The sequence below is a fragment of the Vanessa tameamea genome, chromosome 26, assembly GCF_037043105.1.
Source record: "Vanessa tameamea isolate UH-Manoa-2023 chromosome 26, ilVanTame1 primary haplotype, whole genome shotgun sequence".
NCBI classification, from domain to species: Eukaryota; Metazoa; Arthropoda; class Insecta; order Lepidoptera; family Nymphalidae; genus Vanessa; species Vanessa tameamea.
This window is the reverse complement of record NC_087334.1, coordinates 5,676,823-5,691,163: the sequence shown is the minus strand read 5'-3', so window position 1 is coordinate 5,691,163 and position 14,341 is coordinate 5,676,823. Positions and strand designations below refer to the sequence as shown.

Sequence of the window (14,341 nt, the reverse complement as noted above, 5' to 3'; positions counted from 1 at the left end):
GAAAAATTTTGGAGCTTTTTAATCTTCAATAAAAGAAGGAGGTTCTTAATTCAGAATTATTTAAAAAAAATAACTCAAAAGTTTAACTCAAAATTGCAAGATGAAATCTCCAATTTTAATTATAATTTATTTTCTCAGAGTATTACTTGATGTAAGATTTTTTTTTTTTGTTTTTTTTATAAACGAAGACAGACGCACAAAATTGACCGCCTGATGGTAACCATCACCCATAGACATTAACGCCTTAAGAAATTTGAATTATTAACAAATCTCCAATGCACAACTAACCTTGGGAATTAAATTGTTATCCCTTGTGCCGGTAATTACACTGGCTCACTCACCCTTCAAATTTGTCGGTAGAATATATAACGAGTGGGTGGTGCCTACCCAGACGGACACAGAACCTTACCACCAAGTTAATATTTCAAGTTTATATTTTTATTCCACTGCGCTACTCAAATTTACAGCCGAGTACGAGCAACAGATGGTTAGAACAGATGGTTAGAACGCGTGCATCTTAACCGATGATTTCGGGTTCAAACCCAGGCAGGCACCACTGAATTTACATGTGCTTAATTTGTTTATAATTCATCTCGTGCTCGGCGGTGAACGAAAACATCGTGAGGAAACCTGCATGTGTCTAATTTCAACGAAATTCTGCCACATGTGTATTCCACCAACCCGCATTGGAGCAGCGTGGTGGAATATGCTCCATACCTTCTCCTCAACGGGAGAGGAGGCCTTAGCCCAGCAGTGGGAAATTTACAGGCTGATTATGTATGTTATGTACGAGCAACAGTGTTAAACCAGTACACTTTCGCTTGAATTGTGTCAAAGAATTCGATCAAAATATATTAATATGTCTTTTGTTTGCAATACTTTATGTATTCACTTGGTGGTAGGGCTTTGTACAAGCCCGTCTGGGTACCACCCACTCATATTCTACCGCCAAACAACAGTGCACAGTATTGTTGTGGTTTGAAGAGTGAGTGAGCCAGTGTAACTATAGGCACAAGGGATATAACATCTTAGTTCCCAGGGTTGGTGGCGCATTGGCGATGTGAGGGACGGTGAATACCAATACCATAAAAATTAAAATGTATATTCTAAAATAAAATACTTTAAGTACTGCGAAATAAATTAATAGATCGGCAAAATTATATTTATTTTACCTACTGAGATAATATTTAAATGTCAAATTATTTTCCTCAAAAGTATTTGGCAGCCCCGGCTAACGCAATTTCAAACCAACACATGCTGAAATATTTTTTATAACCTGTGAAACTACGAGTCAGTTAAATATAATTTTATATTCTTATTATATTACATATTTATAATAATACATATATACCCTCTGCAATATCCCGTGTAATCCTGTTTCTTAGAAATGGCTTTAATCTTGAAGCAAACAAAAAGCGCGGTATAGTCTCGAAGAAAAATCTTAATATTCAATGTTCTGTGACGTTGAGATAATTTCAATAAATCTTATTCGTTTTATTAATTGGAAATTAGAAGGTGGCGGAACCCGATTGGATGCGGAAGGTGGAGAACGGGCGTGGGAGCGACCTTTGCCCAGCAGTGGATAAAGATGATTGTAAATTGCACCACTGAATTTACATGTATGTAATTTGTGTTTATTAAAAATGAAACGTAATCCTGTCACATTTGTACCCACCAACCCAGATTGAAGTAGCGTCAACCTTCTCCCCAGAGGGGAGAGAAGTCTTTAGCCCAACAGTGGGAGATTTATATGCTGTTACTATTATGAAAAAACATAACCTTAACTATAATAATATAATTTATTATATATTTAAACAACAACTTGAAATCGATAAAATATCAAGAAGCTTAACCATACGCAGTATCAATTTAACAATGAGCTAAGATGCGCACACGCACGGCTATTGAACTGACCTAGTCAGCTACAGGTTTGAGGCGTGGCTCAACTTGTCGAGATTTATCTAGAGAAATGTGATGTCAAACAATTCGTCATTTCAAACTCGCTTTCACTTAAAAAGTCTACTCTGTGGGATACTTATTATATTATATATAAAAATATATTCAAATTTATCACTTTTAGGATTATGTTAATTCTACAGAGAAATGCTGCTAGCATTCTTAACATAATTACATATACAATAATATATATTTTTTAAGAGAAGGAATTTCGTTAGGCGCGAAAGTGAATTTAAAAATCAAATTTAAGAGAAACTTTTCTATGACTAAAGTTTTTGTCGTTTTAACTAAGTATCGCTTTTGTTAGGAGATATTCCTAATTACAACATTCAATTTTTAATTTAATATCTTGTCATAAAGTCAAAAAAATAGTCCAGTAAATATCCCACTGAAGAGGTTCCTCGCTGCTCAAATACCGACGATCAATTCTATTCGTTAATAACTGTTACGAGCCGTTTCCGATTCTGTTCCTCACAAAAACAAATCTCAGCTGAAATGCAACTACGAGATAATACTATCAACATGTTAAGGGACCGATACTATTCCGATGTAATTCGACGAAACAACAACTGTATCTTTGTGATACTCGAATAGGAAAACGGTTAAAATAATGTATAGATAACGTTTATATATTCATTTATTAGTAGATTTAGTCCCCTTATTGGTTAAAACAGCAGAAGTTCATCTAACACATGGGTAACCTCACGAGTATTTCCTACATCTTAGAGCACAAGATGAATTACCACAAAAATTAAAATTCCATAATCGCCGGATCAAGTGCAATCTTCACATCTCAGCTACACTATGATAATACAGTACACTACTAAATACAGTTTACTAGCCCTGACTTCGCACGCGTGCAATATATTAATAAATGTTTTGTTGAATTGGGTCAATAGTTCCGGAGTTTACATACAAACAACATTTTTCTCTTATAATATTAGTATAGATTAACCTTTCCGTTTGCAGACCAAACCGAATCGAAGTTTCGATTCGATTTAACCTTATTTATTAAATACGGAAGATTTCAAATACATCAGTGCGGTAGATTCACGGAATGGTCTTTTTATGGTCACCGACGTTCTACTTTTACAAAATCAAATAGCGAAATATATATAATATAATATGTTAATTTATTAATGATTATAATGCGTTAGGTTTGTTTAATTTTTGAGGTTAATTATGTGTACGCAATGACGGATTTTAAATTAATTATCTCCCATTGTAATCGGTATAATGCAAACTTATATTTCGTGAATACGAGTATTTTTGCTTTTAATGTTATACGTAATATATGCCTTTATACTTCGTTGGTCTAGTGGTCATCAGGCTGCGAATCTCAGGGTTCTACTGGGTTCAAAAAAACAATATTGAGATTTTTTAATGAATTTCGATCCGAGAAACAACTTTGAATCTCTTTAAAAATAATATGCTAATTTATAATTCTAAGTGGTTTTATTATATTTAAAAAAAAACTTGTTTTTGAATGAATCAAATGAAAAAATAGGCAGTTTTAAACGTCGATTCTCGGAGCTCGTGATCAATTGACAAAGAATCTTAAATCTACTTGCGCTGACGCAACAAGCAGTTTCACTTTTGATCTGAAAGGGGTCGTGACTTGTCCGATTCGCTTAGAGCCTTAGACTATACTTGACTATGGAGGGTAATGTTCTTGACACGGATGTTTGTTACAATATACGTACTAAACATTGTCCTTGACGGATAATAAAGTTGTCGCGGTATTTATTATTTCATAAATTGCACTTTATTAATTATTTTAGAAAGACATATAAATAAATCGGCCTTAGCTTATGTTTATTATCGACATAGACGTTGAGACGGCAAGTTTAATAAACTCTAATATGTTCCTTTCTTAACAAATGAAATCAATGGAATTTAAGATGTTCCTTGTCCAGACGAATTTATCGTTAAACCGGAACACAAGCAGTAGTGTCTAGTGGTTTTCCTATTGTGACCAACAATTATACTTAACATTCTTCTTGGATAAATAGCCTTAAATTCAAACAAAGCAATCAACAAAATTAATAATTGAATTTTTGACTATCGACATTACAAGTTAGAATGTATTTTAAATATTTCATGTTTGAGTTTATAAAAATACTTGAACTTGGAAATACATATTTCTTATTTAAATTAATTTAAAATTCAAAATCCTTTGCAGTATATGACATTTACTTATACAAAGATGACACAAGGACGTTTAAAGTAAATAATAAATACAAGATATGACATAATTTATAATAATAAATAAATACTTACATATAATATTTGTACAAAATTTGTATTATTGTCAGTAATAAGCTTTTTATATAATGATATCGACGCATATATATCTTATATATCAATATATAATATAAATAGGCACTTCTCACCATACACACTGAAAGAACAGAATAATAACCTTTTGTTAACACCGTTAACGAGCCGCTAACCATCACAGAGTAATTAAAAAAGTATGAGTGACCCGGTGTAATTACACTGGGTCACTCATACTTCAAACTGCTAACAATTCAATATTTCTATCACACGGGTTTATAGAAAAATTTATCTCGAGAAATAGGGACTTCCCTCGTTGTTATTTTAAACTTTGATCCTTTATAAATACGTTGAAACAATTTTGATACAATCATATCACTAATTTAACCGTCTTTATATATTCTAAGTATATTGAAAGTAAAACGCATTTAGAAAGTTAATTCGTGTAGTAAGAAGTATGTCGATTTAAATATTTTACAATTTAAATGCGAATAAAATGATATATATATTACGAAGTACACTGATGTAATGTGCGACTAAATATTCTTGAGACTTGACTAATGTGTGTGTTCGTTCTGAAGACGTTTTACGAGAGCTGTTTGGCATTTAGCTTTGACCGTTCACTTCGCTTGTGTAAGCTCTTGCTTCACAAGTATATAATATACATCGTTTAACTGCAAGATATACTGTTTCTCAAGACTTAGAACTAAATTTTAATTATAATAATACAAAGATGTGATGTGTAGTTTTATTTTTCCTCAATAATTATATTTTTTTTTAATATTAAAATTAATCCAACACAGTCGAATCAAATCAATTTATTCGTCAAAGAAACAATTATGATTTTTTTGAAAGTAGACGGAAGTCATATTATAGTAATGATATCCTTGAAAGAATAGATTTTTAATGTATTTCATAATTACACAACATTCATGAAACGCAATAATGACGGGTTGAATGTAAAATGAAGTGTTATTACCTCAACAGTTTACTGACCGCCCGGCTATTCAATTCTTGGGCTATTGTTGTCCCCATCTAGAGACGTTTATACTAGAGATAAATAAACATACAACAAAGTTGACGACCTCCGTGGTCGAGTACAGTGTTACAACGGTTTTCATGGGTACGCCACTCCGAGGTCCCGGGTTCGATTCCCGACCGAGTCGATGTAGAAAAAGTTCATTAATTTTCTATGTTGTCTTGGGTCTGGGTGTTTGTGATACCGTCGTTACTTCTGATTTTACATAACACAAGTTCTTTAGCTACTTAGATTGAGATCAGAGTAATGTATGTTATGTTGTCCAATATTTATTTATAACTTACAACTCATTTTAAATAGTATTTATGTAAATAATCTGGATCAAGTATTGTTGTTATTTCTAATAAAACAAGAGCTGTTCTGTATTAACTTGTGCAATTTATATATAAACAGTCACCGATAAATAATCGATTCATAAAATATAATTTTATTGCAAAGCTACCTGCCTTGACTTCGAAACGATTAATTCCGAGAAATATTTATTAAATGCACAAACAAATTAATGATAAAGGACATTTTAAAACAAACAGAAACAGTAATGTATCCTGCGTTGACGCGGAGAGCTATAGTATAATAAATGATGATATCCTCCAAACCGATTTCGGTTACGGCCAAACTCGAGGACGACCAGCCAATTACGCAGGACATATCACAATGCAGAAGCGTAAGAGCAAACTCAAGTACATTATTTAATTCTATACTCTCATAATCCAATGGGACAGCAAATTCGAAACAACCGGAAAGAGCTTAGCCAAAGGACCAACAATTATACGTGCCTTCCGAGACACGGAAGTGTACAAAAGTGTAGTGTATGAAAACTTCTAACTTCCAGTCTCCGGAATGTTACTGAGATTTTGAAAAAAGAAGAATTGAACCAAGGTCCTCCAGCACCGTGACCTTGTATCTACTAGATAACATACGAAACATGTAATCAGAGTCCATATTAAAATATAACAGTCATAACTGACAGCCAGTTCCAAAAAAATTGTAATATTCGTCCAAATCCGCCAACTTTATCTTTTAAACGAATTCCATATAAAAAACTTAATCCATTAAGATTTTAATGTATGTACATTCTTATAATTAACAGGAGAAACAGTATCAGCCATAATTTAATCGTTTACAGGATTTCATCACATGTTAACTAGAATATCTTTGCTCGCACGAATCCAAAATATTCCCCATATTTGAGATACCATTTGTATCATCTTTACAAGTAGGTTGTGGAAAAATACATTTAATTTAATTATGCAACTTTGGCTTTGCAACGAAGCCTTTCATAATTCACCTTCTTAATCTTACGATCTAAGAATCTATATCAGTTATGTTTTACTACATATATTTATGATTTACCACAATTATGATCAAATTGAGAAGCTAATTAAGAAATAGATAATTCGAACGTATAGCAGGAATTCCTTAAATAGATCAATCAATCAAAATCAAGATATTCTTTATACTAATACAGTCATAAAAACACTTTTAAATCGTTGTTACAACATTGTATTTAGTGTAAAAGCTACCATCGATTTCAAATGTAGATTCTAGCGAGAACGACCGGCAAGAGATTTGGTAATACGCTTTATCACCTATTTTTAAAAGGTATGTTAATTGTATCCCATTAAATCTGTCAGAATGTCCTTTTACGTAAAACCAATTAATTGAAACATATACTCTGCCCATTTTACAAATAAGGTTTAATTACAATTAATTTTGACAAATCAACACAATTAAAAGTTCAACATTTGACATTTATAACCGTTAAAAAAAAATATTATGTCATCATAAAATCGCAACGATCATGATTCAATGATGAAGTTTGGAAATAATTGAACACCTAATAACGTGAAGTATAGTATTATTTCGCTATAAAGAAACTTCTAGAAGATTTTTTAATGATAATCTTATTTTTATAAAATCTTATGTGTAGGCCGTATGGCCAAGTTAAAACGCGATTTTAACAGATGATCGCGAGTGTCAACACAAGAGAGCCAGACTGATTGTCATGTGCTTATCGAATGAAAACCTGACTCATATATAACCTAAACCACATGGATGGAATAAGCTGCAAGCCTTCTCCAGAAGAGAAGAGGACCTTGCCCAGCGGTGGGACACTTTATGGAAATACTATACTTTATATAATTCCTGTGGCTTTACCAGCGCTAAATTAAAAAACAATCCTTTGGCACACAAGTCGTCAACTACTATTTTATCTTCTCGAAAGCTGAATTAAAACCCCACCTTACCCTACGTCCTTGTACTCAGACTATCTCCATACCAAATTTCATCTATATTGGTATAGCGGTTTAAGCGTAAAGAGGTAACCGGTTGTTACTTTCAAATTTATAACATAAGTTTTGATATTATTATAAATAAAATGTCATATACTTGTTTCTCCTTCATGTTGATGTACGTTAAATATGACTTATAAATATTAAAATCTACTTATATCATTAATAAAGAAAATCAATTCGATGCTTAAACTAATTATGTTAAAGTATCTTTTGTCATCAATAACCTTACCTTACTATCAGAATAAACTTAACGTAGAAACATTATTTTGCCTACAAAGACTTAAGTAATTCGCGCTCGTTGATGTCTTCTGTATTAAAATGTAATCGCACCATTCGAGGCTTTTATACATTCAATATATTATTGATATAACGTGTTTTAAAATGCATTATTTTCATATGTTATTAATTAACGTAATTAAATGAAATAAAGTATCTTAAATTCATTTTAATACTTATATTTTTTCGTTAATAAATTATTTCTTATGAGTATAATAAATAAAATTCAATACAAGGTTCGTGTTGTATATATATATATATATATATATATATATATATGTATATATATACATAGTATAGATAAGAATTCTACATTTCCTAAAGCCTTATTTATATTCGAAAGCTCTTTTAATGTTATTTTACCTTGATGAAAGAATTTCTCATCTCAATGGTATTTTCAGTTCGTATGACTTAAGGTTATCGCACACGGATGAGAAATAGCATTAAAATTTTGACATTTGACTTACCTTGACATGTCACAGAGCACAGAAGTGCGATGACAAACAGATTAAAAAAAACACCCGCCATTTTATCACAAACACTGACTCTGGGCTGTAGCATTTCACTCACACTTTCATAATAGTACTGTTTTTTTTTTTAAATTAAAAATACACAGCACAGATTTACTTTTGTGACATTGTATGATGTGTCTCGGTTGACGTTCGGCTCTCGACTGAGGTGGAGCGAGCGAGTGTCGGCGCGGGCGCAACCTAACCTTCTACCCAGGTGTTGAGAACAGTTACTTATTTATGAATAAAGCTTTTGTTAATGTTGTACATTGTAGAGATATTTGTTATTGGATTACATGTTATCTATTTATATTTAATATAAAAATATGTTAGCAATTTGTTTACGGATTTATTGGACTAAACATGAGTCTAAAATTTCCAGCATGGTAAATCCGAGATATACAACGATCGACGCCAAACACAAAAACACAAACCACGAGTACTAATCGTAATTAGTGGATTGTTTAATCGTATAATCAATATTAACTATAAAGTCATATTGTCCAATTAAAAAAAAATCGGAGCTTAATATTATTAACACAAGAAAGTGTTTACGACTTCTGTCCAATCCACTTCACTTTCAAAGCCGGTCGTACGCGGACACACGCGTAAACACACGGAACTAGTTAAAGAGGTACACTGGGACAAACATACAGCTTACTTTAATGACTGAATGGTTATAGTAGACCTGCTTTGCGCAAAAACCGCCTAGATAGCATTCGATTTAAGATCTTTTCCTGCCCGAATCAAGAGTTTTCGTCCTATCTTCGACTACTTATGAAGTAGAACCAAATATATTCGCAAATTTAATATTATATATTGAGGTTAAAATATGTACACTTGGTTATAAGGCTTTATGCAAGCCCGTGGAAGGATACCTACCTACTTAGCATTATTGTATTCTGGTTTCAAGGGTGCGTGAGCCAGTGTAACAATAGGCACAAGGGAAATAATATCGTAATTCCCAAGGTTGGTACCACATTGGTGGTATGAGAAATGATTAATACATTTTACAGTATCAATATTTATAAGTAGTGGTGACCACTTACTACCAAGTGACAACAAATTGGGTCGATTTTTCTCGATTGAGTCTATATTCAATACTTGAAGTGCTCTACCTTAGTATTAAGTTTTCATTATAAACGCAATTATTCCTAAGGTTGGTGACGCTTTAGAAATGTGAGGATAGATTAATATTTCTTACACCGCCATTGCCAATGTCTATGAGCCGTGTTGACCACTTGCCACCAGGCGGTCTATTTGCCGCTATTATTAACAAAATTACACGAAAGAAAAGTTCTTCTTACTTCTTAACTTTATTCTTCACTTAAACTTATTCTTCAAATTTCTTGTCGTGCTCGGCTGTGACAGAAAATGATGTCCGATGAAATTCTGTCACGTTTGTAACCAACAACCCGTAATGGAGCAGCGCGGTGGAATAAGCTCTAAAGCCTTTCCCACAAGAGTTGACGCGGCCATAACCTATCAGTGGGACATTTGGTAATGTCACTTTTACTTTTTTTATATTTTCATTATTTTAAATATATTATTAGTTTTACTGTAAAAGTAGTTTTTTTAGTATACTGAAGGTCTATTTTTAATTAAAATATTATGTAATAAGTTCAACACGCTGCTGTTAAGGTAATACATAGATTACAATATATATATATAATATATTTTAAAATGGGGCAGAAAAGTTCTTAAGTGGCGACCAAGAACCGGAAAACGTGGAGTAGGCAGGCTACAAGGTGGATAGACAATATTGTATGGATCACAGGAAGCCCCTGAATGCAGTTAGCGCAAAATAAGCCGTGCGGAAATCGTTGGGGGAAGCCTTTGTCCAGCAGCGGACATCTTCCGATTAAGATAATGATAATTATATTCATAATCAAATATTTTAGCACATAAAATATTCACATAAATATTTGCTTTTCAAAGGAATAATACTCATCTAATTAATATATTGTAGAAGTTGGAAGAAGAGTGGGGAAACATATAAAAATCAGCGCCAGCACCCGGTGCGCTCTCCTTAACAAGAGGCGCCCTTAGGACGCGCGTACTCTGAGCCCTTGAGTGGGCTCTCAACATCCGGCTGAGTCTTCTGCGACTCGCCCACCCGCCCGGTGACGCTGTAGAGGCCACTCTGGCAAACAGCTACTGTCCATTCGAAAAAAAAAAAAGGTGCGCTCTCTTTGCTGTTTGGCTGTTATCGAGTCAACATCTCGGCAACGTCATTCTGTCCGTTGGGTTTTTCGTTAGATTATTCCGTAATTGTTGTAATAGTTTCAGAGGTCTTACATTTTCAGTTTTCGTTTAATTTAATTTTGTTTTGTTAAATTTAATTGTTTTCTTGAGGGTAGTAATAAATTTGTATATAAAAAAATAACTTCTGGTCTTATTTCTAAGAATATGTAATCTTGAAACGACTGATAGATACACTATACACAACCTTAACCGGCGTATCTAACAGGATTAAATTTTCAACTGGAATTCGTTATAAAACGTAAGTGGACACTAAGGATGGATTCGTGATGAGTATATATATAAGTTTACTATAAAAACTCTAATATTTACGGAAATTCGGTGAGTATCTGTATGTTAGCTTAAGAATCAGGTCCTACAATTTCATTTACTTGGTTGTAGGGCTTTGTGCAAGCCCATCATATGTTCTACAGCCAAACAGCACTACTTTGAATGTTGTGTTCCGGTTTGAAGGGTGAGTGAGCCAATGTAACTACAAGCACAAGAGACATAATAACTTACTTCCTAGGGTTGGTGGCGCTGCAGATTAAGAAATAGTAAAAGTATCTTACGCCGCCATTGTCTATGGGCGGTGATGACCACTTACCATCAGGTGGCCCATTTGCCCGTTCACGTAACAATTTCATAAAAAAAACATTTTACTACGATTTCGTAAACATTATATCTAGGTTATATTAGTATGGATGCGTATACGTATCTAATAACGCATCATTTGTTGAAATCAGTTCAAGAGTCTCTGAGCTCTCCGCGCCACGGCCTTAATGACGACGAGATGTAGACACACGGACTTGTCCATAATTTGAAAGTTGCTCAACGATGTACGCTTAAGATTAAACATATTTTTTATTCTTCCACATGTAAGGGCTTTTGTATTTATATGTACGCTAAAGGTATAACATATATGACAAATATAAAAAAAAAAAAAAATAATATATTGTAAAAAAATAACCGAATCAATTGAAAAGAATTAATTTAAATATATTACATGAATCTTCAGAATACTTTTTTTATTATTTTAAATGGTAGACTGGGAAATGCCCCACTTGACATTAAAACGCCAACGCAACCCATAGACACTGAAAGAAATATTAACCAGCCATTACATTTTCCACTAACCTTTGAAACTATGATGTCATATGCTTTGTGCCTGTACACTGGCTCATTCACACTTCAAACCGGAACAGAACAGTACAATATATTGCTTTTAACAGGTAGAAAATTTCATGAATGGCTGATAGTACCCAGGCGGTATTGTACATAATCCTTCTACCAAATTATATCGTGAAGAAATTACGAAATATACAACGTGATATTTGATCGGCTGTAGCTGTAGATGAAATCTTAAATAAAAAATTGAACATCTTTTTCGTAAGCCTTGATTGCTGTGCTTGATACTACTCCATAGTTCTTGATAGCATTACTCATACTTATATCGATATTTTTCTCTTGAATTTAATCGACAGTAATATCGGAAACAGATTGAATCATTAAATCGAATCGATTACACTTGAATTGTCAATAAAATATTTTTCCATTATATTGGCTGCTATACACATGGACACATAATTATTAATATTAATTATTCTACCTATATAAATAGTCGTCATAAAGTTGGTAATTTTTAAAGATCTAGATTAACGACGTTTCGAATGAATTTTGTCTGAGCAAAGAAGTTAATCGGTCAACTCCTAGTAAATTTCATTAAAAATGTTTGTAAATTATTACAATAGTCATTAATACAGCAGTAAAAGTTTTGAAGCGTCGATAGCTCAATGGTTTTTTTCTGGTTGGAATTTGATTAAACTAAATAAATCGATTAAAGAAAATATAATACATATAAATCGCAATTCGAATCGAACTTCCCTCGGGCACACAGAATGACAGAAAGAGCAATTATTAATAAAATTAATACAATTACTATTTTTAATGCGATATTTATTCGGAGGTTCTGATAAGATACGCATTATGCAAAATGATTAGTTCAATTTATTAAAACAATACCATGTCGTTTTCTTGAGAAAAGAAATTCTTAAAATTATAAAAAACAATTAATTAATAAAACATTCAGAAACAAATTCTTTAGAATCTATCGCATGAACAACATGTCGTATTTTTATCTGTACACTAGTTGAACCTCCGGCTTTATCCGCGCGAAGCTTATAAAACTTTATTCTTACTAATTAGCCATTTTGGATTTAAGACTAACGTTCCACTGTCATATCTCGCTAGTTGTAAATATATCAGATACTACACATTGATCAGGGCCGGACCGTAAGTTTAGGGGGCCCTGGGATAACACAACTTAGGGGCCCACCTAAGACATATCTGAACATAGACTTGAATTAAATTAATTGAATGAGTTTATTTAATTGCAGGGCTCGCAGGGCTGCAAACCATGCGATCTGTTTAATTTAATAAAGTTATGGATTATTTCGCATTATCGTCTATTTTTGACTTTGATTTGACGTAGCTAGGGGCCCCTTGAGTCCACGGGGCCCTGGGCTGAAGCCCAAAAAGCCAGATGGTAGATCCGGCCCCGCATTGCATAAAACCCTTCGAAAAACTTCAATCACTTGACCCATACCGTTGAATGAATAGATGTATTTAATTGACGAATTTATATTAAGCATGCAATAATTAACTTATAATATCTCGATGACTTTAAACGAAAACATTCAGAAACAAATTCTTTAGAATATATTGCATGAACAACATGTCGTATTTTTATCTGTACACTAGTTGAATCTCCGGCTTTATCCGCGCGAATTTTATAAAACCAATAGCATACAAACCATCGCCCCCAATTTTACCCTCTCGAGGGGAGAAGTTAAAAAGTAGACTATCAAACTATCTCCATACAAAATTATTTTATGAGATAAAAATATGCGTGTTCAATGTTTAAATAAAGAAATAATTATCTTAATTTAATTAGAAAATAATTTAAAAGCTTTTACAGAAATAATCATTGTTTATTTAATAGACGTCAACTAACTCCATCTGTTTCATATTGTCTGTACTAAGACATTCGTACTTTACAACAACAAGTAGCTCCACCTATTAGGTTATACATAAACTATTATATCTCTAAATGTTGAGATAAATTTTAAGATACATAATTTTCAATAGATGGCGCTACAAGTCAATAAATTTGATTTATTGTTGTAAATTTTATTTTAATAATATATTTTTTTATCTTAAAATATACAAGAAATAATTGTTACTAATAAATATATTGTTTTATGTATTTCGTTCATATTCATAATTAATATAGTACCCCAGTATGTACATATTCTCTATCGGTAGTAAAAATAATTAAATAAATAAATATTATAATCAATCAAATGTTTGTATGGTCTACAATTTCTATTAAAACTGCTATTCTAATGTATTGTTTGATTATTACAAGGATATTTTTTATAATTTAAATACATATCCAAAATTATTATTCTATAAATTGTATGTGTAATCCTGTGTATATAAAATACGTATTCAATATTGGATATGTAAAATATTTAAATAGCTATAAATAAGAAAACTAATATCGTATTCAAAATACATTAATAATCAAATCTACCCGATAACATACTTTTTAAACTGACTGAGCTCTAGCGGAATTCTGATTTAAATAAAAATTGTGTAATAAATTCAAGAGCATTATTTTAAAATCTAAAAAGATGCGACTAGCATTAATATTATCTTAATTATTAAATACTAGAGACCTTGACTTT

General features: G+C 32.3%; 1 protein-coding gene across 2 annotated transcripts in view; it reads right to left on the bottom strand.

Annotated features, from left to right (window-relative positions):
* The window catches only part of LOC113393742 (uncharacterized protein), a 103,501-nt gene extending 94,963 nt beyond the window's left edge, over positions 1-8,538 (bottom strand). The window contains exon 1 of one of the 2 annotated variants that reach the window (XM_064219077.1): positions 8,310-8,538. In XM_064219077.1, the coding sequence (XP_064075147.1) occupies positions 8,310-8,403 (94 nt within the window). In that variant the 5' untranslated portion in view covers positions 8,404-8,538. The remainder of the gene's footprint in view (positions 1-8,309) is intronic. The other variant, XM_064219076.1, reaches the window with a different exon arrangement.
* Between the last annotated feature and the right edge of the window lie 5,803 nt (positions 8,539-14,341).